Source organism: Protopterus annectens, chromosome 11.part0, assembly GCF_019279795.1.
Source record: "Protopterus annectens isolate FY-2018-M chromosome 11.part0, PAN1.0, whole genome shotgun sequence".
NCBI classification, from domain to species: Eukaryota; Metazoa; Chordata; order Ceratodontiformes; family Protopteridae; genus Protopterus; species Protopterus annectens.
Genome location: NC_056745.1, coordinates 1,054,161,183 through 1,054,188,467, shown reverse-complemented (window position 1 = coordinate 1,054,188,467; position 27,285 = coordinate 1,054,161,183). Strand labels below are relative to the sequence as shown.

General features: G+C 40.1%; 1 protein-coding gene across 1 annotated transcript in view; it reads left to right on the top strand.

Moving 5' to 3' along the window:
- The window catches only part of LOC122815022 (leucine-rich repeat serine/threonine-protein kinase 2-like), a 2,570,681-nt gene that overhangs the window by 1,542,577 nt on the left and 1,000,819 nt on the right, over positions 1-27,285 (top strand). Inside the window, 1 exon segment of the mRNA XM_044087274.1 lies at positions 878-1,032. Within this exon segment, the coding sequence (XP_043943209.1) occupies positions 878-1,032 (155 nt within the window).

Here is a 27,285-nt window from a genome sequence, read left to right as displayed (position 1 = left end):
AGCATGTAATTTGACATGTTTGAGTAATATATTTACAAAACATTCTGACAACCTCTACCGTAAATATTCATGAATATTTAATGAACAAAGCCACAGCAGTGTCCTAAGAAAGGCATTTTAAGAAAACAATATTAATATTTTCATGAGACCTGCCTAGAGGCTTATCTGCAGCAAACTGTAGATGCAATCTAATTTCTCTGTCTACTCCAGTGCTTTATTCAAATCTCAACCCCTCAATTTCTGCACCTAACTTTCCACTACAAAAACCAGAAAGCTCTTAAAATTATTGTACTCTTCAAACATAGTATTGTTTAGAAAACTCTTTTTGGTTGGAATTTGACATTATGGAATAAGTGGATGATGGTTTCTTTTGCCACACTCATTCAAAGCTTTAGACTCCTTTTCTGGGGGCAGGATGGCAAAGCACTGTGGTCTTTGGGACATATACTGGACCAAAGAGATCATATAAGACTCGGTACTGAGATGCTTAATGAGTCAATCAGCTTCCATAGGCACAGCCTGAAGACAGCATGAGCCTTTCCTGGGGACGTTGTGGTAGAAACAGAATGCCTTCTTACTGCTGGATTAGCTTCTGTAATGACTTGTTCTTTTGGGGAGATGTCCTAGGGTTATTAAGGCTGCTTATATATAACAACTAAATACAACTAGAAAATATACTATAACAATAAAATATGTGTGCATAAAAAATAAATTTTTTTCCAGAAATAACTGATTTTTAGAATGTCTCCATTATATAAAAGTCATACTATAGTACATAAGAACATCATGACTTACAGACTTGAGCTGTATAATAGCTGTGCAGGATGGCAGTATGTACTGATCACAGCAATGCTTTCTTTTACATTCTGTTTGCTAGCTTACCTGATCAAAGACCAGTGATTGAACTCCCTCATTGTGAGAATTCCGAACTTACAATAAGGCTGTATGAGATGCCTTACTTTCCAATGGGGTTCTGGTCCAGATTGATCAACAGATTGCTGGAAATCTCTCCTTATATGTTCTCTGGAAGAGGTAAGATCTTGCACCAATTGTTTTAAGATATTCTGCTAATATTTTAATTTTACGTGATGTGATTAACAAACCTTCAACCACAATACCGAGAAGCTTTTTTATGGCAATGTGATTTGGAGTAAGTGATTGTTTGTTGACAGTGCTAAGATTCCCAAAGATTTAAAAAAATGCATAAATCTGTGCAAACTGGCATTTTGCAGAAAAAAATCAGAATAACAATCATGCAAAAAAATTGTGATTTGTTAAAAAAAGTATACGGCTTTACATAGATTTACATAAATGCAGCATTAAATTTATCTTTAAAGAAGATGTTATCTATTGTAATGAGCACTGGAGGACTGTAGTTGAAGGTGCTTTCAGATTGGTCCTGATTGATGGGCAGTATAAATCCTTTTAGCAACTCTTGCTGAACATGGTGCACTCCACTCTTTTCAGTTCTAAACTGCCCAGCCAAACAAGACAAACATGAGTCGAGCATCTCATATGTCTTATTCTCTGGTAATGGTAGACCAAAATGCTGAGATGTAAGTGTTACAAGCTTATCTAAACTGTGGCAATGTTAGAAGTTCCATACATGAAAGAATTCTACTGAACTGACTGATCAAGGTAGATTATCACCAAATCGCTGCTATGGCATAGAGGAATAAATCACTGACTTCTTCCCAGTAGTTAAACAGTGACTCAGATGACTGATGGAGTGACATGGAAGGGATGTGCATGCCATTCCAGGTGGGTGGGTACTCATTGATATGCTCCTTCAAGGGGAGACGTGGTCCCAAGAGCGTGTTTGCTCTCGATGTAATCAATGAGTTTGAAGAGTAGAGTAATGATGTGGATAGGTCATAAACATAACTATCCTCTTGGTGGAATTACAGATTATCTCAGTCCCTCAGACACCCTCAGGAACACAACAAGCCCCGGCACAATATGGAGTAAGTCCAAGGGGTTGGGGGTTAGCTGATAGACCCAGCATGGACATACTGGGGGCTGGGCCAGTAACAGTGAGGTCCAAGGAGACAAAAAATGGTTGGGGATGCTCTTTACATTTTTGCTGTAGAGACATTTAAGCAGCCTGCAGATGAATTACCAGCTATGTTTCAGGTGATAGAATCAAGGATACTGATTGCAGTCTTTGTAGTATTAAGAAATAATGTTACTTTGTGATGGGAGTCATGTGGTCAAATGAGCTTGGGCTCATGCAGGTAAGCCATTCATTTTGCAGCATTTGTGTGTCATGTTTCTTCATGGCTAAGGCGATAGATCTCACATAATTGCCTGCTGTGGTACATAACTTTCTCACCAAAGCAACTAAAACTACACTTACCACTACTTATCTTTTCCCCAATCTTGTTTATGGTGCTCCCATTCTAGCTAACCTCCATGCTTCACAAAAATTAAAACTTGAAAAATGCTATAACAAAGTTGCTAAAGTTGCAGTACATAACCCTTTCAGAACCCACCACTGTATAACACTAAAAAGCCTAAAATGATTAGAACTGCCACATCAGCTAGCATATACATCACATCTTACCACCTATAAAATTTTGTAGCATCCATCTGCCTGTCCAGCATTCAAAAACATTCTGCACAACTGTGTCCCCAGGCCATCATTGCAATCTAGTAACCAAAAACTTCTGTCTACAAACCTAGCAAATCTGCTGGATGTTGTCTGTACTTGTACAAGGTTGCTAAGGCCTGGAAATCTTTACCTTTATCCATCAGTTCTATACTCTCCCTCCCTCCCATCTTTCAGAAACACTCTGTAAGACTTCCTAGCTAAAATCTGGTATTGTTCTTGCTTAAAGCCAGGATAATGGTGAACAAGTACTGTTTCATTCCTTAAACCACCTTACTATCCCTTCTTCCCTTCCTTACTGCTATCTAATTCTCTTCAATGACTTTCTCTCTAAATAAACCATAAGCCTGTTTTTCCCTCACTTCATATTGCAATTCCTATTTGTATTTGACTAACTTACCTTTAATTTCTCTACAAACTGTCTAAAATTTCTCTAAATATTAAATGATTGTCATATACCTTGTATAAATTCTTAACCAATGTTTTTATATCATGTCTAATTTGTTATAATTATTTAAACTGCAGATGTTTTGTTTAATTTGAAGCTTGCAAAATTATTATCCTTAAAATGTTTTGTAAAACTTTGGAGCTTTTTTCCCTGGGCCTCCTCTGAAAATGGGCTTCGACCTAGTCGGACTTTCAAAGTAATACGACAACAAATAAATAAAATAATAACTGCTAGTGCCTCTGTCAGAACTTTAGTATAGAAGGCCAAACATGGTGTCAGAAGACATGGGAGTGCTATTATTATATGGACTTAAATGAAAAACTTGTATCAGCTTTTTTTTTCTTGAAATAGAAGACATCATTTTCTTATCAGCTGCACACTTTATCTTCACTAACTACTCCAACTTGAGTATCATTTTCTTTTACTTATAAAAATTCTGCCATTATAGCTACATAAGTTCTTTTATTTTGCTTTTGCCAACAGTCCTCTTGCAGTATTTGTTTTAGCCTGATGACAAGCTGCTAGATAGAAAACAATGAAAATATATGATCTGAAGTTGTTGACTCCAGTCTTCAACCTGTGGGTTCATATCCAAGAATCAGATCCGATTTGCACAAAAGCTCTAGCATCCGAACTCTGAGCACCTCCCCTACCCATAATGCCCTGCTGTCCCTTCATCCCCTCAGATCTCGATTGTCACACATCTGCTAGCACTGTGATTACAACTCTCTGAGCTCCTCTGTTTTTTTTTTTTTTTTCTGGCGAGTAAAAAATACTTTATCTGCTGACATTAATAACTTTATATCTTATTGTTATTCTTCCTTTCTAGACTAAAATTATTCCTTAATTCAAAAATGTATAACGTTTTCTGACTGTTTCCTCTCCCTACCCTTTTTCTGTGTTTGTCTTTTTTCTTCCTATGTAAACAAATTTTATATATATATATATATATATATATATATATATATATATATATATATACACATACATAGGTTTATAGGTAGGTACTAGGCTATTGGCCCTAGGGCCTATATAAGCCTAGCCAAAGGTACCCTGGCTTTCGCCACCCAAGAAAATTATTTTCCTGTGCCACTGTCGAGCAGAGCCCCAGAAGTGATCCCCGGGGTGAATTTCCTATCTCCCATCCAATCATCAAGATTTTTCTTGAACAGTGCTAATGAGGAGCTTTGTTTGATATAGATAGGTAGTTGGTTCCAGAGTATGGGAAGTCTCTGGGACAGGAATCTATCCCTCCAGCATGTTCTGTTTATTGTGGTGACGAGGTTTAGGTCCCTAGAGCATGTAGCTCGTAGGGATTGGGATTTCTTTAAGTGGAGCATGTCTAAAATGTCTAAAAGCTCTGGGTTTGACATAGCTTTGTGTGTTAGGCAGAGATCGCCTCTGTGTAGGCGATATGCAATGGAGTAAAGCTGCAGTTTTTTGAGACGGTCTGCATAGGGCATCTCTTTGAGGCCGGTAATCCTCTTTGTGAGGTATTTCTGTGGCCTTTCCAGTTGTTGTAGATGTCTTGTGAGGTACATACCAAAAGGGCATTGTACTCTATAATGGGTCTAATGAGTGATGAGTAGAGGGGAACAATGACCTCTTTTTTCCTGGATGAGAAGCCTTTTGTGATGAGGTGTGCCACATAGAAGGATTTCCTGACTACTGTGGCGATGTGATTATCAAAGGAGAGACTACTGTCCACCTGTGTCCCAAGGTCTCTTATCACACTTTCGGTGTTAAGTAGACTACCACCTATGTGGTAGTTCATGGGTACTGAGTGTTTACCAAAAGGAATGACAATGCACTTTTTGGCATTGAGCTTGAGGCCATGGCTTTGACACCAGGCATCTGTCTCAGCAAGGCCCTTTTGTAGGATGTCCACATCTTTTGGAGTTTTGATTATGGCTCCTAGTTTGCAGTCATCTGCGAACTTCATTAGCCAAAGACCTTCTGTGTTGGCCTGTACTTCAGAAAAGTAGATACCAAACAGGAGAGGACCCAGGACTGAACTCTGTGGTACTCCACTTGTCACTGGTCTGAAGCTGGATTTGGAGTCTGCTACTTTCACAGTGTGGGTTCTGTCAGTGAGCCAGTTGTCAACCCATCTTGTGACATAGGGATCTATACCTAGTTTAGTGAGTATATCTATAATTCCAGAGTGGGGGATGGTGTCAAAAGCCTTGGCGAGATCTAGATAGGCTGTGTGAACCACCTTACCCTCATCTACGGCTTTGGTGACTGCTTCAAAGAAGTCTGTCAGGTTTAGGAGACATGATCTGCCTTTTACAAACCCGAACTGGGTGGGGTCCTGAGTTTGGAGATTACCAATGTCATTGTTTGTAAGTTCCATGATGATACGCGCCATAGCCTTGCAGACCAGGCTCATTAGGCTAATGGGGCGGTAGTTTCCGGTGTCTGTGGTGGCTCCCCCTTTGTGGAGTGGGATAACTGTCACTGTGCGCCATTCAGTGGGCACATAGCCTGAGGTGAGGCTATGATTGAACATGGTACTTAGGTGGAGTGCCAGTTCGTTCTGTAGTTCACGTAGAACACAGCCTGGGATGTCGTCAGGTCCCATGGATGCTGTGTTCTTGGCTTTGGATAGTGTGTTTTTTTTACCTGTGCAGACATGATTACAGGAACTTTGCATTCTTCTGGTATAGAGATGGGCCCTTTAGGGGATGACAGAGGGATAAAGTTAGCACTGAACCTATCTGCCAGGATGTTGGCAATATCCGTTGGTTCTGTATATTTAGTGCCATTGTGCTGTAACTCAGAGCAGATCTGAGTGTTGCCATTGACATAGCTATAGAATGCTTTGTGGTTGTCTTTAGAGTCAGTGGCGATTTTGTTTTCATAACTAGCTTTGGAGGATTTTATGAGGGATCTCAGCTTCTTACTGAAGCTGACCAGGGAGTTTCTCCAATCATGGGATTTTACTCTTTTTTGCAACAGTTTCTTTCTTCTGTTGTAGAGTTTGTTTATGGCAGGGGACCACCAGATTGGCTTCCTTTTTTTGGAGGATAGCATCTTGGTTCTGTTAGGGATTGCATGATCCATGCACTCATGTAAGTGCTTATAAAGTGCATTTGTGTAGGATTCAGCAGTCATATCTCTATTGTCCGTCAGCATGGGTGTCGTGAAGTGTGCCACTTCTGTCTTAGGAAGCGTGAAGTTGGCTTTGGAGAAATATTTTACTGTGGTTTCCCTAATGGGGGGTGTTGGAGAGATGTGGATGTCTAGGGTGATTAGCTTATAGTCGGATCTGACCAACGAGGAATTGACCTCTGGTGTGGAGCACCGGTTGCCCATATTGGTAATAACCAGGTCTAGGATATTGCTGCCCCTGGTGGGGGTGTGGATAAGTTGATCCATGGCATTGGAATTTATGAATTCCAGAAAACGTTGAGCACAAGAGTTGGTACATGAGTAGTTTTCCCAGTTAATGGTAGGGTAGTTGAAATCACCCATTATTAGGGTGTTAGGTTGTACCCTAATATTTTCCAGTGTATTAAGAAATGAGGAGTGGGAATCCTGGGGCATGGTGGGGGATCTGTAGCAAGCTACAATTTGGATTGCGGTCTTGCCCAGAGTTAGTTGCACTTGGATAATCTCGGATGCATTATGCTGAGCAACTAGCCTGGAGGTGTGGATATCCTTACTGAATATGGACAAGCCTCCGCCTTTAGTGTTTCGGTCCAGGTTAGGTGGCCGAAAGGTGTGGTATGAATTATAGCCTAGTAATGCAGCGGTACTCTCTGGAGCCTTGAACTAGGTCTCTTTCACTGCACAGATGTCGATGTTCTCCATTTTAAGGAGTGCCTCGAGAGAGTGCATTTTGTGGTTTAGACTTCTAGCATTGAGTAGCAATACCCTCAGATTCTTCTTGCCTGTACCTGTTAGGGTGGAGAATTTGTCATTTGAACCTTGCCTAAAAAAGGCACTATAGGGGTGGCTAGAGCCTTAACCAGTATACGGAATCCCAGGGGCGACAGGTGCAGGCCATCTCTGGCAAAGCATCGTGGCCTGTTGATCATGTCATCCCAGGCAGACAGATACTGGATCCCCTTAGAATGACACCAGAAGATTAGCCAATTGTTGAAGTCAATCATTTTGTCCTTGTACTGTGGTATCATTCTGGGTGATGGCAGGATGCTACTCAGGGCTAGGGTCATACCTGCCTGGGCTACAAGATCGGACAGCTCCTCCATGTCCCTTTACATGTAGTCCAAGGAGGTACATCTCAGGTCATTCATACCAACATGGACAATGACAGAGTCATATTTGTACTTGTTGTGGAGTGACCTGAGTGCATGCGTTATGTGGCGGATCCTGGCACCCGACAGGCAGCTGACAGTAACTTTCTCCTTGTTTAGCCTGGTGAGTGGAACATCAGTGTGCCTGACTATAGAGTCACCTATGACTAGAGTGTTGGGTACGTTGTTATGCCTTATGGGCTGTGGTTGAGTGGCACACTGAGTTTGTGGGCTATGTGTCATTTGGGTTGTGTTGGGGGTGGAGGTTGCTTGTGTTTCTGCTTTGTAGGTCTCTGTTGCTTGTGCAGGTTTTTACGGGGAGCCTGCGCGAATGTAGGTGTGTGTTTTGTGTTTCTATGTGTGTGTTTTGGTGGTGTAGGTTTTGAGGGACTATGTGCTGAGTGTGGTGTGGTGCAAGTGTTTACCTTCTCCTCTTGACTGTCTAGTCCAGTCTTGGGTGAAGAGGGCTTTGCTTCCAGTTTGGCTATATAAGTGCATCTCTCACAGGTTGTAGTGTTGGGTGGTAGGAGAAGAGGGTTGTCTGTGTACATGAGGCAATTACTGCATTGCCCCGAGATGCCCAGATTCATCAGGTAGACAGGAGAAAACACCGGGGGCTGATCCTTAGACATGCCTGGATAGGTGCTTATTTGTTAAGTACTAGAAACTGTTTTCCTCTAGACAGTGAGGAAAGTTGAGTGCTGTAGTAATTTGTAGCTTATTTAGTGCTTACAATAAGTTTTGAACAAGTGCTGAAACAGAAAACTGGCTAGTTCTAAGAAACAAAATTAAGCTAGAAGGCTTCCCTCCAGCACAGAAAGGCTTGGGCCCTAGAAGCCTACAAATAGTCCTGGACACAGCAAATCTATATCCAGGCTAGACTACCCACAGGAAAGGCAGGAAACAAGCTTAGAAAAAGTTTTTTTTTTTTTTTTTTTTTTTTTTTAGTGGAAAGAGAGAAAGGAGTAGCAGAAACTAAGTTGATTGGCCTTCTCAAATGTTCTCCCTGTACTGGGTAGAATGAGGTAATGACACTAGACTGGGAGGAGGGTCCCAGATCAAATTTACACTAGGGGCGGGCAACTGCAAAGCCACCAACTATAAAAACAAACTGCAGAAATGTTTCTCACAGCTGAAAAGCAGCAGTGAGCCTTTAAATGAAAGTTTTAAACAGCTAAAGGAGCATCTAGAAAAAAGAGTTTAACTGCAACAAGTTATCAGAAACAAACAACCCAACAGATGCTTTATAAAAGTGGACAATTTCCAGTTAATACCTCACACACAGTGAATCTAGCTAGAAAAATACACAGTACACAACGTGCTATAAATAAAGAAATAAAGAACAAAATAAACAAAAACAGGATACTTAATGTTATATATTATAGCTCCGAGTTTCCTCAGTGTCCTTCCTTCGATCAGCTCAGTGTGAAATGGCAGAACACTCACAACTGAACTTCTTAGGTAACAGAAAGTTGAAACCTGAGACAGCTTTTAAGAAAGAAATCTCAAAAGAACCAATGAGGTGCTTAGTCTAAGCTGTAGTCCAGGTGACCTCAGTCAGCCAATGATCTCAAACAATTCTCTCTCACTGAAATGCCTGATGGCTTTGGCTAAACCAAGATGTCAGTGAATATGTGCTCAGACACACAGCCTCCACAAACACTAGGCCCAAATACAAGCCTGAATATGGAAATGCTACAAATATTCCCACTGCTTAAAAACAAACTGCAGAAATGTTTCTCACAGCTGAAAAGCAGCAGTGAGCCTTTAAATGAAAGTTTTAAACAGCTAAAGGAGTCTCTAGAAAAAAGAGTTTAACTGCAACAAGATATCAGAAACAAACAACCCAACAGATGCTTAATAAAAGTGGACAATTTCCAGTTAATACCTCACCCACAGTGAAACTAGCTAGAAAAATACACAGTACACAAAGTGCTATAAATAACAAAGATACATATAATAGATAAATATATTGTTTTTCTTCTGCTGTTTATGCTTAAATTTTTTTTTCAAAATGGCAGAGTCTAAATTAGCGGGATTCAAGAAATGTGCATCATGCAGGCACAAGATCCTGCTGTCCGATGCTCACATTGAGTTTCTGGTATGTGTAGGGCCTTCTCATTTGAATTCCTCCTGCTCCATCTGTGCTGGCTTCAACTAGCGGGCTTTAATAGACTGGAGGAATGAACTTATTTTAAAAGGCTGCCTACCTTTGACTGCACCTTCCTGTGCATTGCCTTTTACTTCAGGGGCTCAAATTCTCACAGAAAAGCACAAGGAATGGAAGCGGTTACCAGACTGATCCCACCTAACTGGTGAACTGCCTCAGAAATCTTCTAAAACTTCAGAACTGACTGACTCAGCTCAGATTGTAATAGAGTCTTCCCCTCAACACCAGTCTTGCAGTTTTTCCCCAGAGCCGGTTGTCTCGATGCCGAAGTCTCCCATTCTTATAGGTTCATAGGTTGGTACTAGGCTATCAGCCCTAGGTCCTATACAAGCCTAGCCATAACAATTCCCTGGCTGTTTCTTCTCACACTATTTACTTCCCTGGACCCCTGTCTAGCAGGGCGACTGACGTGATCCCTGGGGTGAATTTCCTTTCTCCCATCCAATTGTCAAGGTTCCCAGACCAGTCTCCAGACCACCGTCTCTTGCTTCATTCACTAGGTCTTCCTGTAGTCTGCCCAAAGCCAAGGTAGACAGGATGATGATGAAGTTTTTCAAGGCACAAATCCAGCTGGGGATTTTATCCGCTTCATCCCCATCTGGATCTGTGAGCCACTTCCTTGCTTTTGTTCCAGTATCTCCTTCTCCAATCCGACCTCATGGTTTGGCGTTATCGGGCCCGAAGATATCTGGAGTCAAGGCGTTGGAGCCAACAGGTAACAGTTACCTTGACTCCTACGTCTTCCCTGACTTGCCTGACTCCAACTGTTTCAGAGCAGAGCTTTTTTTGGAGCTGTAGCTTTGGCATCGGGTCAGAGGGACTGATGTCAGCCATGAAGCTTTCAGAGTTGTCTCTTCCCCTTTGGGCTTCACCTGTTGATAGCTCAGCTCCAACTCCACACTCAGATCTGGGGGTGGCAGGGACTAGTGGAGCTTCCCCTTTGACAGCTTTGGCTCTGTTGGGGTTGCCCTCAGATTCTCAATCTCCCTCAGCATTTGAGGTGGTGGGTGGGGTTCTCTCTGCACCCAGAAGAGCCTTGACTCTCCCTGCTTCAGAGCCCGGCCCCTCTTCAGAAGAGATTGTGCCTGAGACATCTGTTCTGCCACCTTCAGGACAGCCTACCTAGAAAGATTTCCATACTGTTTCCCCTTTGGAACATTCCATGTCTTCCGACACCTCCCTGGAGCACCAGACCGAGGAAGTCCCTCGCAAACGTTACTGCAAAAGGAACCATTGGAATCCCTCACTGAGAACACCAATATTGATGAAGGGGAAGGGTCCCCTAGATCGCTACCTGAAGATGTATCCTTTGGAGACATCATAGAAATTCTTCACCAGAAAGGTGGTTGGTCTGTCCAAAACCCTGAGAAATTTGTGTTTCAGGAAGCATTTTGGTTGGGCCCATCTATTTCTTGGCTGTCCCCCCCCTTGCAGATCCCCTTATCAACCTTGTTTTCTGCAGAGTATGGAAGGAACTGGACACAGTGGAACCCATCCCTAAGTGCCCCGACAAGATCCTGAGCACCCTTGCAGACAGACTCCATTGGACTAAGGTTATTCCTGTCGATGCCATGGTGGTTGCAGCAGCCACCAAGAAGGAGCTGGCCCAACAAAGCTCCACTGTCCCTCCCCCTAACAGGGAGTCTAGGGATTTGGACAGATTTGGTAAGCAGGTGTATGCTTCAGTGACTTTCGCATCATGAGAAATGAGACTGATGCATGGTGTCAAAGCCATGATCTCAAGCTAAATGCAAAAAAATGCGTAGTAATCCCCTTTGGAAAAAACAGAGTACCCTCAAACTACAACATAGGGGGTAATCCCCTGAAATCTGAAGAAGAAATAAGGGATCTAGGGACCCAAGTATATAGTCAGCTTTCCTTTGATAACCATGTTGCCAAAGTGGTTAGAAAATCCTTCTATGTGACCCATCTGATCACGAAAGGGTTTGCATCAAGATCTAAGGATGTAATGGTGCCCCTCTACTCTTCCCTCATCAGACCCATTATTGAGTACAATGCACCAATTGGAATGTACCTGGCTAGACATCTCCAGCAGCTGGAGAGACCACAGAGGTACCTAACCAAGAGGATTACTGGCCTCAAACAGTTGCCCTATGCAGTACAATTGAAAAAGCTAAGACTGTTCTCTGTTGCATACTGCTTTCTCAGAGGCGATCTCTGTCTAACGTACAGAGCCATGTCCAACCCAGAATTGTTGAACATGCTCCATCTTAGCAAAACCAAATCTACTTGAGCTACACGCTCTAGGGATATAAACCTCAACACAACAATGAATAGAACATGCTGGAGGGATAGATTCCCTTCGCAGAGACTTCCCTTACTATGGAACAGGGTCCCGATCTACATAAGACAGAGCCCCTCACTATCACACTTCAAGAGGAACCTTGATGAGTGGATGGGTAACAGAAAGTTCACACCAGGGATCACACCAACAGCACTACTAGATAGGGGCCAAGGGTACTAGCTGCTAGTACAAGGGTCTAGGGAACTACTAAAGGGGCGGTGAATACCACACAACGTGGCTGGACTAATATATGCCTTTGGGCAGATAGCCCAGTACCAACCTATGAACACTGAATTATTTGGCACATGCAACCAGACTACAGAGGGTCTTAATCAAGGGACTTTCTAGTTCTGCTCCAGGGTCCAACACTGCTGAGGAACAAAAGACCTTTTCCTCCAGAATGGGCCACCCTGCAGTCCATGTCCAACACGTCCATAAGGCTAATTTCTCATGCTGCAGAAGGTACCTCAAGGGTGGCCAGGTCAGGCATTGCTATTAGACACCATTCTTGGCTGCACCTGTGCACCTGTGTTATTTCTCAGAACCTTTCAAGACATCCTTCACTAACACCCCTTTTGATGGATCATCTTTGTTTGCTCTGACTGTCAGAGACACACACTTACAAAGTGAAAGGGATGGAAAGACCTTGTCTGCCATCGGAATCTGCTTTGCTACCTCACAATAGTCCTTTTTCAAGAACCAGCATGGAGGTAAAAAGCTGTGGTTTCAAAAATCTAAAGGTCCTTTTCAGGATTCACAGGGAGATTTTTCTTCCAGAGGCAGATGTGGAAATGGTGCCAGTGGCAGACACTACCCACAGGGCAGGGGGAGTCCAATGAATCATGGGTCTCAAGATACTTCCTCTGACAGGCCCAGTCAGTGATCCTGAAGGATTGCCTGATTGCTATTCTCTGGTGGCACTCTCAGGGTGTTTATCTTTATACCCAAGAGCTTGGGAAGACATCACAAATGATGTTTGGGTGTCAAATATATCCAGAGGTTATTCCATACCCTTTTTTCAAAATCCCTCCCTATCCACCCAATCAGAGGGAAGCTTCACCCTTAGAGATTTCACAGCTGCTCACCAAAAGAGTAATCCAAAGTCTACCCCAAGTCCAGCTTGATCAGGCATCTACTCCAGATTCTTTTTAGTGCCCAAAAAGACTAGGGGATTTCAGACCCATTTTGGAATTCACCAACCTCAAGAAATGAGTAGCCAAATCAAAGTTCTAAATGGTCATGATTTAGTCCATTCTGCCCTTCCTGCAGAAGGACTTATAGATATGTTCTGTAGACCTCCAGGACGCATACTATCACATCAAGATGAACAGGTACTTCAGGAGGATTCTTCGCTTTCAGTTGGGAGCCAGTCATTACCAGTTCAGAGTATTCCTCTTTGGACTCACCTCAGCCCCCAGGTTGTTTGTCAAATGCATGGCAGTAGTGGCAGCTCACTTGAGACTGCAAAGATTCCATGTTTTTCCCTACCTGGACGACTGGCTCCTCAGTGCTGCCACCAGGCATTGACTCATCCAAACCAGGGATATCTCTTTCAGCTAACGTCAACCTTGGGCATCTCCATCAACCTGAAGAAGTCACAACTTCAACCAGTCTAACTGATAGACTTCATTGGAGCCTGTCTGGACACAACACGTTACTTAGCTAACTTTTCTCCAGACAGGATTTCCACATTAAGACTCCATATCAGATAGGTCTTGGATATTCCTGTTTCCCTGGCAGGTCTTGTCCTCAGGGCTCTGGGTTCCATGGCTGACATCATCACTCTTGTTCCAGTAGCTTAGCTTCATATGAGAGTACTTTAATGGACTCTGGCGGTCCAGCGGTTTTTACTGTTGCACCCACTAAGTCACCCAATCAAGTTATCTCGATTATGTAGGGAATCCCTTCTCTGGTGGGTCGAATGAGATGTTCTCCAACAAGGTCTACCCTTCAACCTCCCTCCCTCCACCAGGGGCCATAGTGACCATGGACACTTCCCAGTTCAGGTGGGGGGGCATTATCTGGGTGAAACAGTCCAAGTCATGTGTCCCTTCTTGAGACCAATTTGCATATAAATGTCCTGGAGATGAGAGTGGTGCTTCTGGCATTGCAAGCTCTTCATTCCTCTCTTCCTGCCAGGACCATTGCAGTTCAAACAGCCAACATGTCAGTTGTTTGGTATATCAACAAGCAGGAAGAAACCAAGTCTTACCCATTGTGTCGAGAAGCCATGAGGTTGTGGCAGTGTGCGATATCTTCCAACCCTTTCTAGTGGCAATGCACATTCCAGGAAGTTAAACATGCTGGCGGACAAGCTCAGCAGAACCATTCTAATGCCTCATGAGTGGTCTCTTAGTACTTCAGTGGCGAACATAAGTCCATAAATGGGGTCAACCTTGCTGTGATCTGTTCGCCTCTCCTTCCAACACAAACTGCAACAAGTTCTTCGCCCTGGTCCCACATCAGGGACAGTCACCAAGAGATGCTCTAGTCCATGCTTGGTTCCCCCCGGTCTGCTTTACACTTATCCCCCTCTTCCTCTCATCCCCAGGTTTTTGCAGGAAGCTTAGAGGTTGAAGTGCAAAGTAATCCTCATTGACTTCTTGAAGGGTAGTATTAGCCAAGGCACTAGAGATCTGTTTTAATAAAAGATTTTGCTGGCTTTTTCGTGGTATTTTTCTGCTCCTGTTCCAGTTTTGGTGGTTTTGCTAATCCTCATTGCTCCCTTTTGTCCTCAGCAAGTTTGGTTTCCCTCCCTTTGGTCTCATCTGGTTTGTCTGCTGTGGACTCTGGATTCCATTCCAGATCTTCTGTCAAGACAGACCCATCCAGATCTCTGGAGCCTGAAATTGACCACTTGGTTGCTCCAATTTCAGTGATGGCTAGAACACCCAGGCTTTCATCCCCAGTGAAAAATACCTTGATTGCGGCACATAAACCTTCTACCAAGAAAATATATAATAGCAAATGGAAAATATTTTCACTTTGGGCCCATCAAAACCATTTAGACCCTTTTACGGTGCCTATTCCGGCCATCCAGGACTTGTTAGCATCTATGTTCCATAACAGAGCTAGTTTCTGTACTGTGAAGGTTCAGTTGCCAGCCATTTCCAGCTTTCACATTGGGGAAAACTCATCTTCTTTGGCCTTGAGGGTACTTTTCTGCTTCACCCGCCAATTAAAAATTCCACTCCTTGGGATCTCACGACGGTTTTGCAAGCTTTGGTTGAGCCACCCTTTGAGCCTTCAGTGAAAATTGAATTAAAATACTTATCTCAGAAAACCGCCTTCTTAGTTTAGTGGTCATCACCTCAGCTAAAAGGGTGTCTGAACTTCAAGCCTTATTATCCAAGCCACTGTATTTGATCTTTCACAAAGATAGAGTTACTCTGTGTACTAATACTTCTTTCTTGCCCATGGTTGTTTCTGAAGCGAACATCAATCAGGTCATCAGTCTTCTAGTTTTTTTTTTTCCCCAACTTTCAAAACAAAGGAGACTATAAACTTCATATGCTGGATGTATATAAACAATTAAGCATTTATTTAGACAGAATAAAACATTTCAGAAAGTCTGATCAGCTATTCGTATTCTTTTTAAAGACTAATTTGGGTAAACCATTCTCCAAGGTCACGTTGGCCAACTGGATCACCAACTGTATTTGTCTTCTGTATTCTTCCAAAGGACTTTCCTTATCTTTTCTAATTAAGGCCCATTCTATGAGTTCTGTGTCCACATCCTTAGCCTTTTGGTCTAAAGTTCCCATTGATGATATCTGTGCAGCTGCCAGTTGGACATACTCTCATACCTTCAGATTTCATTACAAATTGGACATTATTTCCAGAAACAAGGCATCCTTTGGTTCTGTGATGCTCTGGAATATCCTTCCATGAGGGCCTCCCAAGATTACTGTAGCTGGAAACTCTGTCCCACAGGTTGAAGAGTGAATGAAACCAAGAACTTCAGATAAACTTACCATAATGCTCTGTATGAGTTGTTGACTTCATTCATCTTCAACCTTCCCTCCCTCCATCTTCCTTCCAAATGAATTAGTACCTGGTGGATATCATGACAGTACTAATTTTTTTTTACCTGTTTGAGCTCCTGAAGTGCTTTCTAGTTTTCTTTTTATCTGTATTGAAAATAGTCATGTTGGAGACAGCAGCAAACTCGATCTGAGGGGATGAGGGGCATAATGGGTAGGGGGGAGCTCAGAGTTCAGATCCTAGAGTTTTAGTATATGGCCAAGTTGAATACAATTCTCTGGTCCGAACCCACAGGATGAAGATGAATGAAGTCAACAACTTAGATGGAATGCTGTGGTGAGTACATAACTTCTTTTTTCATCATGTTTATGTGTGCATAACTGTTTCATCAGTTTAGGAGAAGATTGTTTTTAATTTCTGGCTTAGATTTATGACAGTTTAACCTCCAGCTGCTCTGAAAATACAGGGAGACCTGACAGAAAATAGAAGTCCTGTTTCCAGAGATTAAGGTTGTATCTTACTTTGAGTAGTTTCTATGAAAATACCCAAGAACTTCAAGTGTACCATTTTCATTCATATCACAAGTGAGGAAGTCAACAAGGTATTTAATAGCTTTGCTCTAACAAACTGATGAGGAGAAAAGCAGTCTGACAGTACTAAAAACTAGCTTCCACTCATACTTTGTGCTGAAGACATTCCTACCCTATGTCACACTATTACGTTTTACAAGAAACAATGCAGCAGACAAAATTGTTAATCCTAACACAACTATCAGAGATACAGGACGCAGGATTGTTAATTTGGAAAACTATATATTTCTTTGATCAGTGACAGAATTACATGTAATATAACTTAACTACATAAGAAGCGAGCTGCTGAGAGAGACAAACATAAACTTGAAAAAAAAAACATTGGTGTATGCCTTATGAATGAACTTTTAAATATACGGTTAACAGTCACTGACAGGAGGCATAGAAGTGTTACAGAAACTAAAAGTAAGGTAAAAACAAAGCTAAAAAATGTAAAATTGACTGTTCTATATATGGCAGCAAAATACATTGCCCAAGATGGCAGCTAGCTCCAAATCAGTTTCAAGGAATTGCACCTAACTTATATATTTTGGCAGTAAACATGAAAAGAATCAATTTAAAGCAAAATATCAAGTTAGTAGGATGTGGGATTCATTAGGACATTATGTGAAAATATGCTTTAACAGAAAAAAATTCAAAAAAAAAAGGAAATGAATGCGACAGATATTGTGATATTGATGTGAAATCTGACATGCTTGTGATTATTGTTATGATGACTTCTGTGAGTACTGTGCAAAGTAAAATCAGAAACAAAGGTTACAGAACAAAAAAGGCTGAAATTATAAATAGTAAGAGAAACTGCATTACTTTGATTTTGCTTGATTCTGGCGTAGAATGTAATGCAATGGAATGCAGTAAGAAAAATAATACTACATTGCAGGCTAAACGAGTCTGTGTCCTTTTCACCTACTCAGGATATACAGTCATTTGGGTAAAATCTGTTTGAATTGTGTTTATAACAAATAAATTGAAATGATTGAAGGTTTGGAAAGTTTGGTAAATATAGTCTGTGACAATTCAACTGCACTGCTACCAGGCAACAACATACTAGACTGCTTAACTTGCTAGACAGACTGACAGCAAGGTCTGAAACTTAAAGCTGTGTGTGCTATTGACATGTCACATATTATAGCTAATTGGTTACAACCAGATGGAGACAAGATATGTGCTGTCCTAGGTATGCAGGCTGCAATAGACAAACCCTCAGTAGGATTCTTGAAGATGGTACAGCACACAATTTCACACTTTGCTATTCAGATGCAACTATACTTCTACGAAAGCAACTTGAGCAAGGTATAGTCTAGAGTTTGAGAAATAACCCAAAAGTTCTGAGTTATTAGACTGGTCACTGCTATACCTACACTTACATTTCTGATGCAGAATTACTTGTACTGCTTCAAGTGGATGCAAGCTAGAGAGGGCTATGAGCAGCATTAATGTAAAATGGCCAACTAGCTGTTTATTAAACATTATTGACAGAACTCCAAACTTGATATGTGTAGACTGAAAAGGAATTGCTAGTTGTGGTGTTTGAATGTCAGAAATTCCATGGCTATGTGTATGGGGAAACGTATTAAATTAGAGAGAGGAAAAGAGAGATCATAAACCTGTGTGAAATATATTCAGAAAGTTACTGCAGAAGGTAGCTCTGGACCTTCCAAGAGTATTACTGACACTTCATGTTATGATACACTACAGAGGCAGAGCTGTAGAAAGGGAATTCAAGAGTCCTGGGTAACACACACAAATTTGGTACTACTATTCCTCGCAACCATTAAAAAAAGGTTGACAGTTTAAAATCTGTTAAGAGATCACAGTGGAGAGCGTTGTAAGCTGATTATTCTTCTTTAAAGGTAAGTTTTGCCTTTACAAAAAGCAAGACAGTCTGACAGTTAGTTTACAAGCTGTCTATTAAGTGAACACACTCGCTTAACTCATTGCTTTCTGCACGAATACAGTTATCAGGAAAGTAATGTTTATGTGTATCTTGTAAGAGTATACTCTTCTTTCCAGGAGACTTTCTTGTACTCCTGAAGTGAGTATACTCGTCACTGTTTTCAAAGTCTAATTTCTGAAGTCCTGGTTAAGATGTATACGTAAGACATCTACAAGCTGACATGGTTTCATAAGCATGACAGTGAAAAGGTCAGCATGGGATTTCTAGAGATGGAGCTACTAAGGAGTGTTTGCAAAAAGTTAAGAAAAAATGTCACACATTTCCTTGTTTACATTAATAATGCAAAAATAGAGTGTGATACTTTCATATTGGGGTGTGTATTCAAGCAGTGAGTGTTAGTAAAAAATGACGTAGTATAGTGGGTAGTGTAAAGACTCTGAGATGTAAATGTTCTTTTGGTAAAGCAGTTGTGACTATTACCCAAATTTTCATAACTGCACTCATTTCATAAAAGCTGTGTGAACTACAGGTGAACAAATAGTGGCATCTTATACAAAACATCAAGGTTCTCTGTGTTGCCACGAACATCTGCCATCTAACACAAGTGGTTTTGTAGATTAGACTTGTTTTGAAATATTTTGAAATTAGAATATGCATAATTTGCATATAGTTGACAATATCATGAAACAGCAGTATACTATTGCCTCGTTATTTATTTAAGTATTTATATATTTATTTACTTACTTATCTTTGTTAACCGGGTAGCGTCCGGTTGGGCAAGCTGCCTGTTTTCCACGAGACCCAGAGAGAAAAGCTCCATAACAATAGTAAACAAAAAGATTACAAAAATTATTACAAAGATTTACAAAGAATATAAAAAAAGTTTAACAGTTGCCTACAATCTCAATTTACAAAAAGAGAATGTAAAACAGAAAACATTACATTTCCTAAACCTTACTAAAGACAGTAATATGAACTCAGTTTGGTACATGACTAAAATAAACCATTGTGGTATTTTTATTTGATAAAAGTAAGACAAGGAGAATATAACAGAAAAGAACAGTTGATTGATGTCATGAGAAACTAGCCAGGAGTATTACAGGAGCATAGCCATTGCTGAGTAAGGTATTCCTTTAGGAGTTATCATTGGAAAGCTCTTGAACAGGTGAACTATTCCCTTAGTGATATCTCACATTTATTGTGCACACTTCCAGAGATGTATTTCTTTGTTTGATAATAAAACTAGTATGTTTTGAGAAACAAAATACATTTTCTCATCAACATTCAGTATAAAATTAGCATCTCCAGACATACCTTTGATATGAATACCAGTGTATAGAGAGTTGCCTATCAAATAGCTATGCTATATTACATTTTTGTAACTGACATCATTTATCAGGAATTAGGAGTCTAATGACATGTGTTTCAGTAGAGGAGTTTGGAGAAAAGCTCTCTGTGATATCATATCATAGCTTAGAAGATCTCAGGAAACAAAAGTGTTAATTAGCCTTCTGCTGTTTAGTATTAAATGAGTTTGACTTGCCTGTAAGCTATTATATTTGGCAACTCCACCAAGATGGCATCCAGGGAAAATGCTTTGTTCACCCAACCCTTGTTGCACATAAGGAAAACTGATGCATTTTGTTGATACATTTAAGTAGGGCATATCTAGATGCGTCTAAGAAAGTTTTGTTGGAGGAAGATCTGGAAGTTGTTGAGGTTGTGCCACAAATTCCATTAACTCCTGAAAAAAAAATACAGGAAATGAGGACATGTACCAGAAAAGATAAAGAAATGAAGCTGTTAATAGAAATCATAGTTACAGGATGGCATGGTTCTTCAAATCATCTTCAAGCGTTGAATCAGCTATAATCCACCTTCTTATAGTATTTATGTGTATTAAAAGTTTTGTTGCATAAATGTGAGATTGTTATAATTCCATCACAGCGAAGAAACATATGCCTGTGAAAATCCATCAATCTGAAAAATATTTAAGTGAAGGGAAAGCTTGATACATTATGTATTGGCTTAATATGGTATCTCAAACAGATCAAATTATAGAGAACTGTTCTCTGTGAAACATGTACAGAAAGTAAAACCAGAAAATGGGACTGATACTGTATGGGATTTAATCAGATTGGCTAAACATATGAAATGATTTATTTCAGCATAACAGTCTTCAATTTTTTTGAGGTTTGATTATTACTCGAAGAATCCAGACACAGTATAATTGAAATAGCATTACTGTGATGTGTATGCTTAAGTCAGTCTTTGCTAGACAAGTAATGACTGAATAAGTAATATTTAACAACAGTCCCCAGTTTTCTAGCCATAAAATTCGTGTTTCCAAAAGTTTATAAATTAGATTATATTTTTCAATTCCATGATATCCACAATCAAATGGCAAGTGAAATGCATGATTCAGAAGATTGAGTATATGAAGAAATTTGATATGTCAGATGATAGGCTTTATCTTGCACACTTACAGAAATGTAACTCTTTGTTTGACATTAACTCATTTTGAATTGTTGCACTATAAAAGCATGCCTTTACACGGTTGAGATCTGTTCCATTCACAGGGAAGAAGGTCAAGATCCAAATTGCTAATGTCTTTTTGTTTATTAGAATCAGAAGGCAGTAGCTTCAAAATTACCGATAAAAAGACTGATGAATCAGAAGCCATACTATGTTCGAGCTAAGTGTTCAATGTAGCTTGCTTGGTAGTCTGAGAAACTTGCATAGAGGTTATACATGAGTCTGAGCATATTACTTTTGGGCTGAAAGACATTGACTAAATGCCATTCATCAAGATTAGACTTAAACCTGTTTTAAATTGGAGCCTGTCTGATGTTTAAAGGTAGTTTGTTGCAAAGGGAAGGGCCTTGATGTGAAAGTCCTTTTGTTTTGATAGAGGTACTTAAATTATTGGTTTCAGATAACACAGACTTGTTTTGTATTCAGATAAGTGTGTGTGAATCCCAAGATAGATGCCAGTTACCAGTCCTTCATACGTCTGTAAGCCAGTGTTAGCAACCCTCTTAAGTACCCATAGAAGATAGAAGAGAAGTTCAAAGCTTTAAGCCTTTTTATAATGTAGGTGTTCCACTCACTGATTTGATATTTTAGTAAGTTGTCTCTGCAGTCTTTCCAGTTGTATTATTTCTGGTTTACCATAGTAGAAAAAAAGTAGCCTCAAATTCTAGCATGCCACTCAATTTGCTTGCTGAATAATTCTAGACAATGCTAAAACAGTGGTGGGACAAAGGCCTTAATTCAGGGACAGATTTTAAACATTACTCTAATTCACTCAAAAAGTTACTAGAACAGTGGGTTATGCAGTTAAGATGTGTTTTCTGAATGATAAAAATTATGAAACTCTAACCAGCCTTAGCAACTGCAGGGTCCATTCCGGGATATGTTTGGGAGCCTCAAGCCATAACCCTGTCGTCACCCAGCCTCATCCATTCTATTCCCAGTGATTTGTCAGAAATCCACAAATTTTCTGAGGAACAGACCAAAGATATGAAGCAATAATCTTGACATTCTTTGAAATTCTGGATATTTGAGAGGTATGGTTCTGGTATTCATTTATGAATACTGGTGATGCATTTGCAACACACCTGCCAATTTTCTTGCTTGGGAATACTTAATAAAACCAAACATAATGGAGGATCAAATGTCCAAAATCATGGACAGTGTTTAAATATTATTATAATTAACTTAAAAAAGTAACAGTAACATATTTTGCTCAGCTAGCATTTTTTGAACAATATGATGTATGTTGCTGTACAGTCTGGCATTATGGACTTGACTGTAATCCATAGTAATTGACTATAAAATCAAACATTCTATGAGAAGCGACACAAGTATGAGAGAATCAATCAGATACAATCAGGGATCTTCTGCAAAAAAAAAAAAAAAAACTAACCAAAGGGACCTTGTGGGGTAGTTTAACTGTAGCATGTTGCTTGCCATGTCCTGTCTCAAGCATATTATTACAGGTTTAAAGTAGAAAAGTGTCTCTCCCTTTTTGGTTTTCAAAGTGCAGATATATATTTTTCCTTTTTCCTAAAGCTGTCAAAGGTCACATTCAACAGGTGCTGATGGTGTGGGACTGCTGTACTCTCATTTGCTGATGAAAAGCATTTTTATTAACAGTTGAAACAGTGAAGAACACTGTATGTAGTAGTTTGACTGTACCAAGATGCTTGTTACATTTGTAGCAAGTGGCTTTCTACAGTTTCAAGTAGAGCAGCCCCCTTTTTTTGGTTTTCATATGAAGATCCCCCTTTTTTCTGTGTGTTCAAATTAAAATTGAGGAGGTGCCGGTATATCATTGACAAGTGTGGAACTTCCCTTAGGTACAGGGGTGTATTATGCTCAGTCAGCCAAACTGACGTAAGTCAGACCCTGATTCTATTGACTGTAATCCTAAATGATTTATTAGAAAATCAAAATGATTATTAGGGACAGGGCAAAAATAGCAGGCAAAATCATGGATGTTTCACACAGACTGCAGAGAGGACTATCCAGAGCTTATCTAAACAATGCTGTCTTGGTTTCTGAATTATTGATCTTTACTGTTAAAAAGAGGTGCAGAAGCTACTTTGCACATTCACAGAAGATATAAAGGAATTCTGGCATTTGTGTGGCCTTTCACAGCTTGTATGGTCAGAGCAACAACTTTACTGTACTTAATTTAATATCTAGTTGTATACTGTTTGTGTGATTTTTCTCATATAAGTTGATTTAAGTTCTCTTTTAATTCAGTGTTAACTGATTTTGATTGTTCTTTTCTTTACCTTTAGAATTTTTTATTCATTTGCAGCTGAATATGGATTCCTTAAATGATTATGCAATTTATGATGTGCTTAGGCACAAATATCTTGCACAGTGTAATAAATGCTGTGCATATTTAAAGGTAACACCTGATAACACTAGTGATCTATGTTCCTCAAGTCAAATGTTGGATGATTTCCTTACTATTATTATTAGAAAATCTAGACTTAACTGACGATGATTGCACTTGTGCAAATGGCACAGCTTGGAGGACTGTTGTTACATAATTCATGGACTGATGAGAGAGCTAATGTTAGGCAAAGATTAAATAGAACACGTTTAGGAAAGAATGTGTTGATTGTCTGTAAAGATCCCTCAACCCCTATAAAACAAGATGCTTTATTTATTATTTATTTGCAGTTTGTTTACCGGGATAGTCCATTGGGCCACAAGGAGCCCGTTTTCAATGGATTCCCAGGGAGAAAAGCTCCAGAAAAATGCAAATCCATAGTACACATTGCACATCTACATTACAGATTATCTCACAGGAATACAAAGTAAATATGATAAGGAAAGGTTAATGATAGAATACATCTGTATAGTTCATTAAACAGCAATAAAAACACTTTTTTTTTGACAAAAGTAGCAGCATAGGGTAACTTAAGTAGTTGGTCAAATACTTCAATTGAACTGTGAACTATAGGAGGCAGTGATGGCGTATTTAGCTCTAGGAGAGTAGGAAGTGGCATTAGAAGGTTTAGGTAGGATGGCAACAGGAGCACTTTCATTGTGAAGTTAGGTGTGAGTGCAGCAAGGTTTTAAATGAGGAGAGACTGTTGGTGATGCAGATAGGAGATGGTAGAGAATTCCAGAGGCGTGCAAGAGAGGACATTAGGTGATTCCCAGCTGGAAGTGTGGGTTTGTGCAGTTTAATTTGTCTTTGGGAATTAGATCTTAGAAGTTGTTGTGGTTCATGCATTTCAAAGGTAGTGGCTAAGGAGGGACAAAGAGAGGGGCTGTAAATGAGTTTCTGTGCTTGGATGAGTTGAGTATGAGTGAGGAGTTTAGGTACCTCAAGCCAGTTTAGTTGGTGAAGAGAATTACAATGGTGAAAAATGGCGTGACTTGCCGCAAATTTTGATATCTTGTTACAGCAAGAGGAGAGTTTTGTTTAGAGGGAGGATTGCAGGTTGGTGAGGATAGTTGCACCATATAGGAGGGATGGGATGAGATAAGTATTGGCTAGTATGAGCCTGGTGGAAGGAGAGATATGATGATTATGGTGGTATAGCATACCAAGTTTTTTGTGAGTTTATTTGATATTTACTTGTAAATGTTTGTCGCATTTTAGTTGATCGTCTATGATTACTCCTATTAGTTCAGTGTCAGAGACTATTTCTAGGGAGTATTGTTTTTGCTAGTGATTATGAGTATTTATCTAGGGAGGAGGTTTTGGAGGCAGTGAATAACATAAGTTTAGTTTTGGTTGCATTAAGAGCCAAGTGGTTGTCTAGCATCCACTGCTCAGTAGAGGAAAAGGTGCTTTGGGTAAGCTTATTTAGAGTGGGGATAGAAGAGGAGGAGCAGATAATGGTAGAATCATTGGCATATCAGTTGAGGCTAGAGTTTGGAATGGCTTGGTAGAAGTCATTAATGAATATATTGAATAGTAGAGGGCCTAAAATGGAACCTTGGGGAACACCTGTGGGAGTATTAAGGAAAGGTGAAAGTGGCTTTATTCCATTTGACTGCTTGTTGTCTGGTTGTGAGTGAGGTAAGTAGCTGGAGAACCACTTGGTACAGGAAGGGGATAGGTTTAGTTTGGAGAGTTTATTAAGAAGCAGGCTGTGGGAAATAGTGTCAAACGTCTTGGAGAGGTCGAGGAGAAGGGTGGACACGAAACGTCCGGAATCGCAGGCTTTGTTAATTGTTTCAAGGAAGGAGAGGAGGGCAGTGGAGGTGCTATGACTGGGTCTAAATCTATGCTGTGTGAGGGTAAGAAGCTGGTTGTTGATGAGATAGGGTAAGAGTTATTGGTGGATACATTTTACAAGAAGCTTAGAAATAGGTGATAAGATAGCAGTAGGGCGGAAGTTTGGAATGTCATTATTATTGCTTACTTTATGTAGAGGAATAATAAAGGCTTAAATAATGCCACTAACAACTTTGGAATGATAACATTTTTCTATCAAAAATCCTTCAGTCTACAGTAAAAGGCATCATTCTTCCAAAAGAGAAGGCAGAAAAAAATAGGAAAGGGGCTGGTGAAAAGGAAGAAATCAATATTGAATTTGGAAGGATTGAAGAACATTACTGTAAGAAAAATAGAGGAGAAAGACAGACATTGACACCATGGCTCAAGCTGTGGATGTAAAGCCAGCTGGATGAAAATTATATGTTTGCAAATTTAATAAGCAATGAAAACACTAGGATTAATAAGAGTAATGGTGCTGAAGAGCATTCCTTTGTAACAGTTGTTAGAGCAGATATTACTGAATTTAGAAGTTGAGGATTCTTCAAATTTGGTCAGAAAAGATATTTTTTTAATTGGTGATTCGTTTATTAGAGGAACTGGTATGTTTGCAGAGAAGATACATGAACATCAAATAGTGTTATGCTTACCATAGACAAATTAAGGTATGGTCATTGTCTAGAAATGTATATTATCTACAAGAAAGGGAAAGAGACTGAAAGTAAATAAAATTTTTTGTGAAGAAATCCAGCATGCAATCAACTGCATTCATCACCAGAATCAGAGATCATACATTGAACAAGGAAAGGATATGAAGATGTACAGAAGGAGTGAGGTATTTTCAGATATTACCAAATTAAGTTTATTTGCCGTAGGTCAATGTCTGTGATGCGCAAGATACCTGAGATTTCTGTCAGTGTGTAAACGGCTGATCAGAAACTACAGAATGAGCTTAAGGAAATCTCACTAGTTCTGTATGCAGTGCATTCAAGGATCTGCTGCCTTCCATTTCTGCTTTGAGGAGTAATTCCTTACTTGTCTTTACTGGCTCTTATACTGCATATGGTGGATAGTGACCCTTTCATCCAGAGGGTTTCATAGTTCAAAACTAACCATGAAGCAAATGTATAAAGTGTATAATAGTATTATATACAGATGTAGTTTAAGGGATATGTGGCCTTTTTAATGGTAAAACAGGGATGTGGTATGCCTTTAAGAGACAGTGATACATAGGAACATGAGTCATATGACAAAATGGGTTGGGATTTCTTTGAGAAAACTCTTTAAGTAGCAGCTTGTCGGTCTTATGTCTCTACATTGGTAAATCCTTATGCTTACTGTACTGTTTAAATGTTTACACCTCTCTCAGGATTCGAGTGTGGAAAAAAACAAAAATCCTCGTCAATGTGAAGTAGCCCATGGGGAAATATATGTTCCCTAATAACCCCCAGGAATGACAAACCAACCATGCAAACATTTTGCAAGCTGGCACTCAGAGCAATAAACTGTACCCATATAGCTATGATTGCATCATGGGGCAGTGTGGCTAAGGCATATATGAATTAAAAAAAGGCTTCCTTTCCTTCAGGAGGTACTTATCTCTGTTACTCATCATTGTGGATATCTTATTGAGCTGGTGTTTCAGCTTGATGTTTCTTCCTCTGATGTGTTGGTAGAACCTATCTCATGGTTGGATCACCACCTTGTTTAGTTCACTGTAGTTTTACTCCAGTTGCAGCCCTCCCCACACAAATTGTTGACCTGATGAAATAAAGGAATTTGCAAGTTGTAACCATTTACTAATTTTTTCCTGCTTTTCACCAGTTCCTTTCAATGCCTATGCAGGTAGACAAGAAGAAACCAGAGGAGTTGCTTGTGGCTTTTAATATGGCCAGTGGGTCCTTCTTTGATCTGCTTGTCTCTCATGTGTATGCCTTCTTCAGCTGGGTTTGCTGCTAAGCTTTATTGTCTCAGGAGGCTTGAATGGAGGTTTGAGTATAAATGGAGATGTGCTGGCCTTTTTAATGTTAAGCTTGGACTTGATCAGCCCTATGTTGCCTGTGAAGCTGCAATCTGTAACACATAGTCTGCTCTTGTGTAGAGAGATTTGTACTGCACCAGACTTACCATCTGTACTACTTCAGATGGTCAAAAGGGATGAGTGATCTGACTTCTTCAGTCTACCTGTAAATCTTTTTTCTGTAGAAGAATGTGAGTTAGCTGTTCACTTCTTTGCAGTTAACCTGAAATAACTGAGGAAGGTCCTTGTC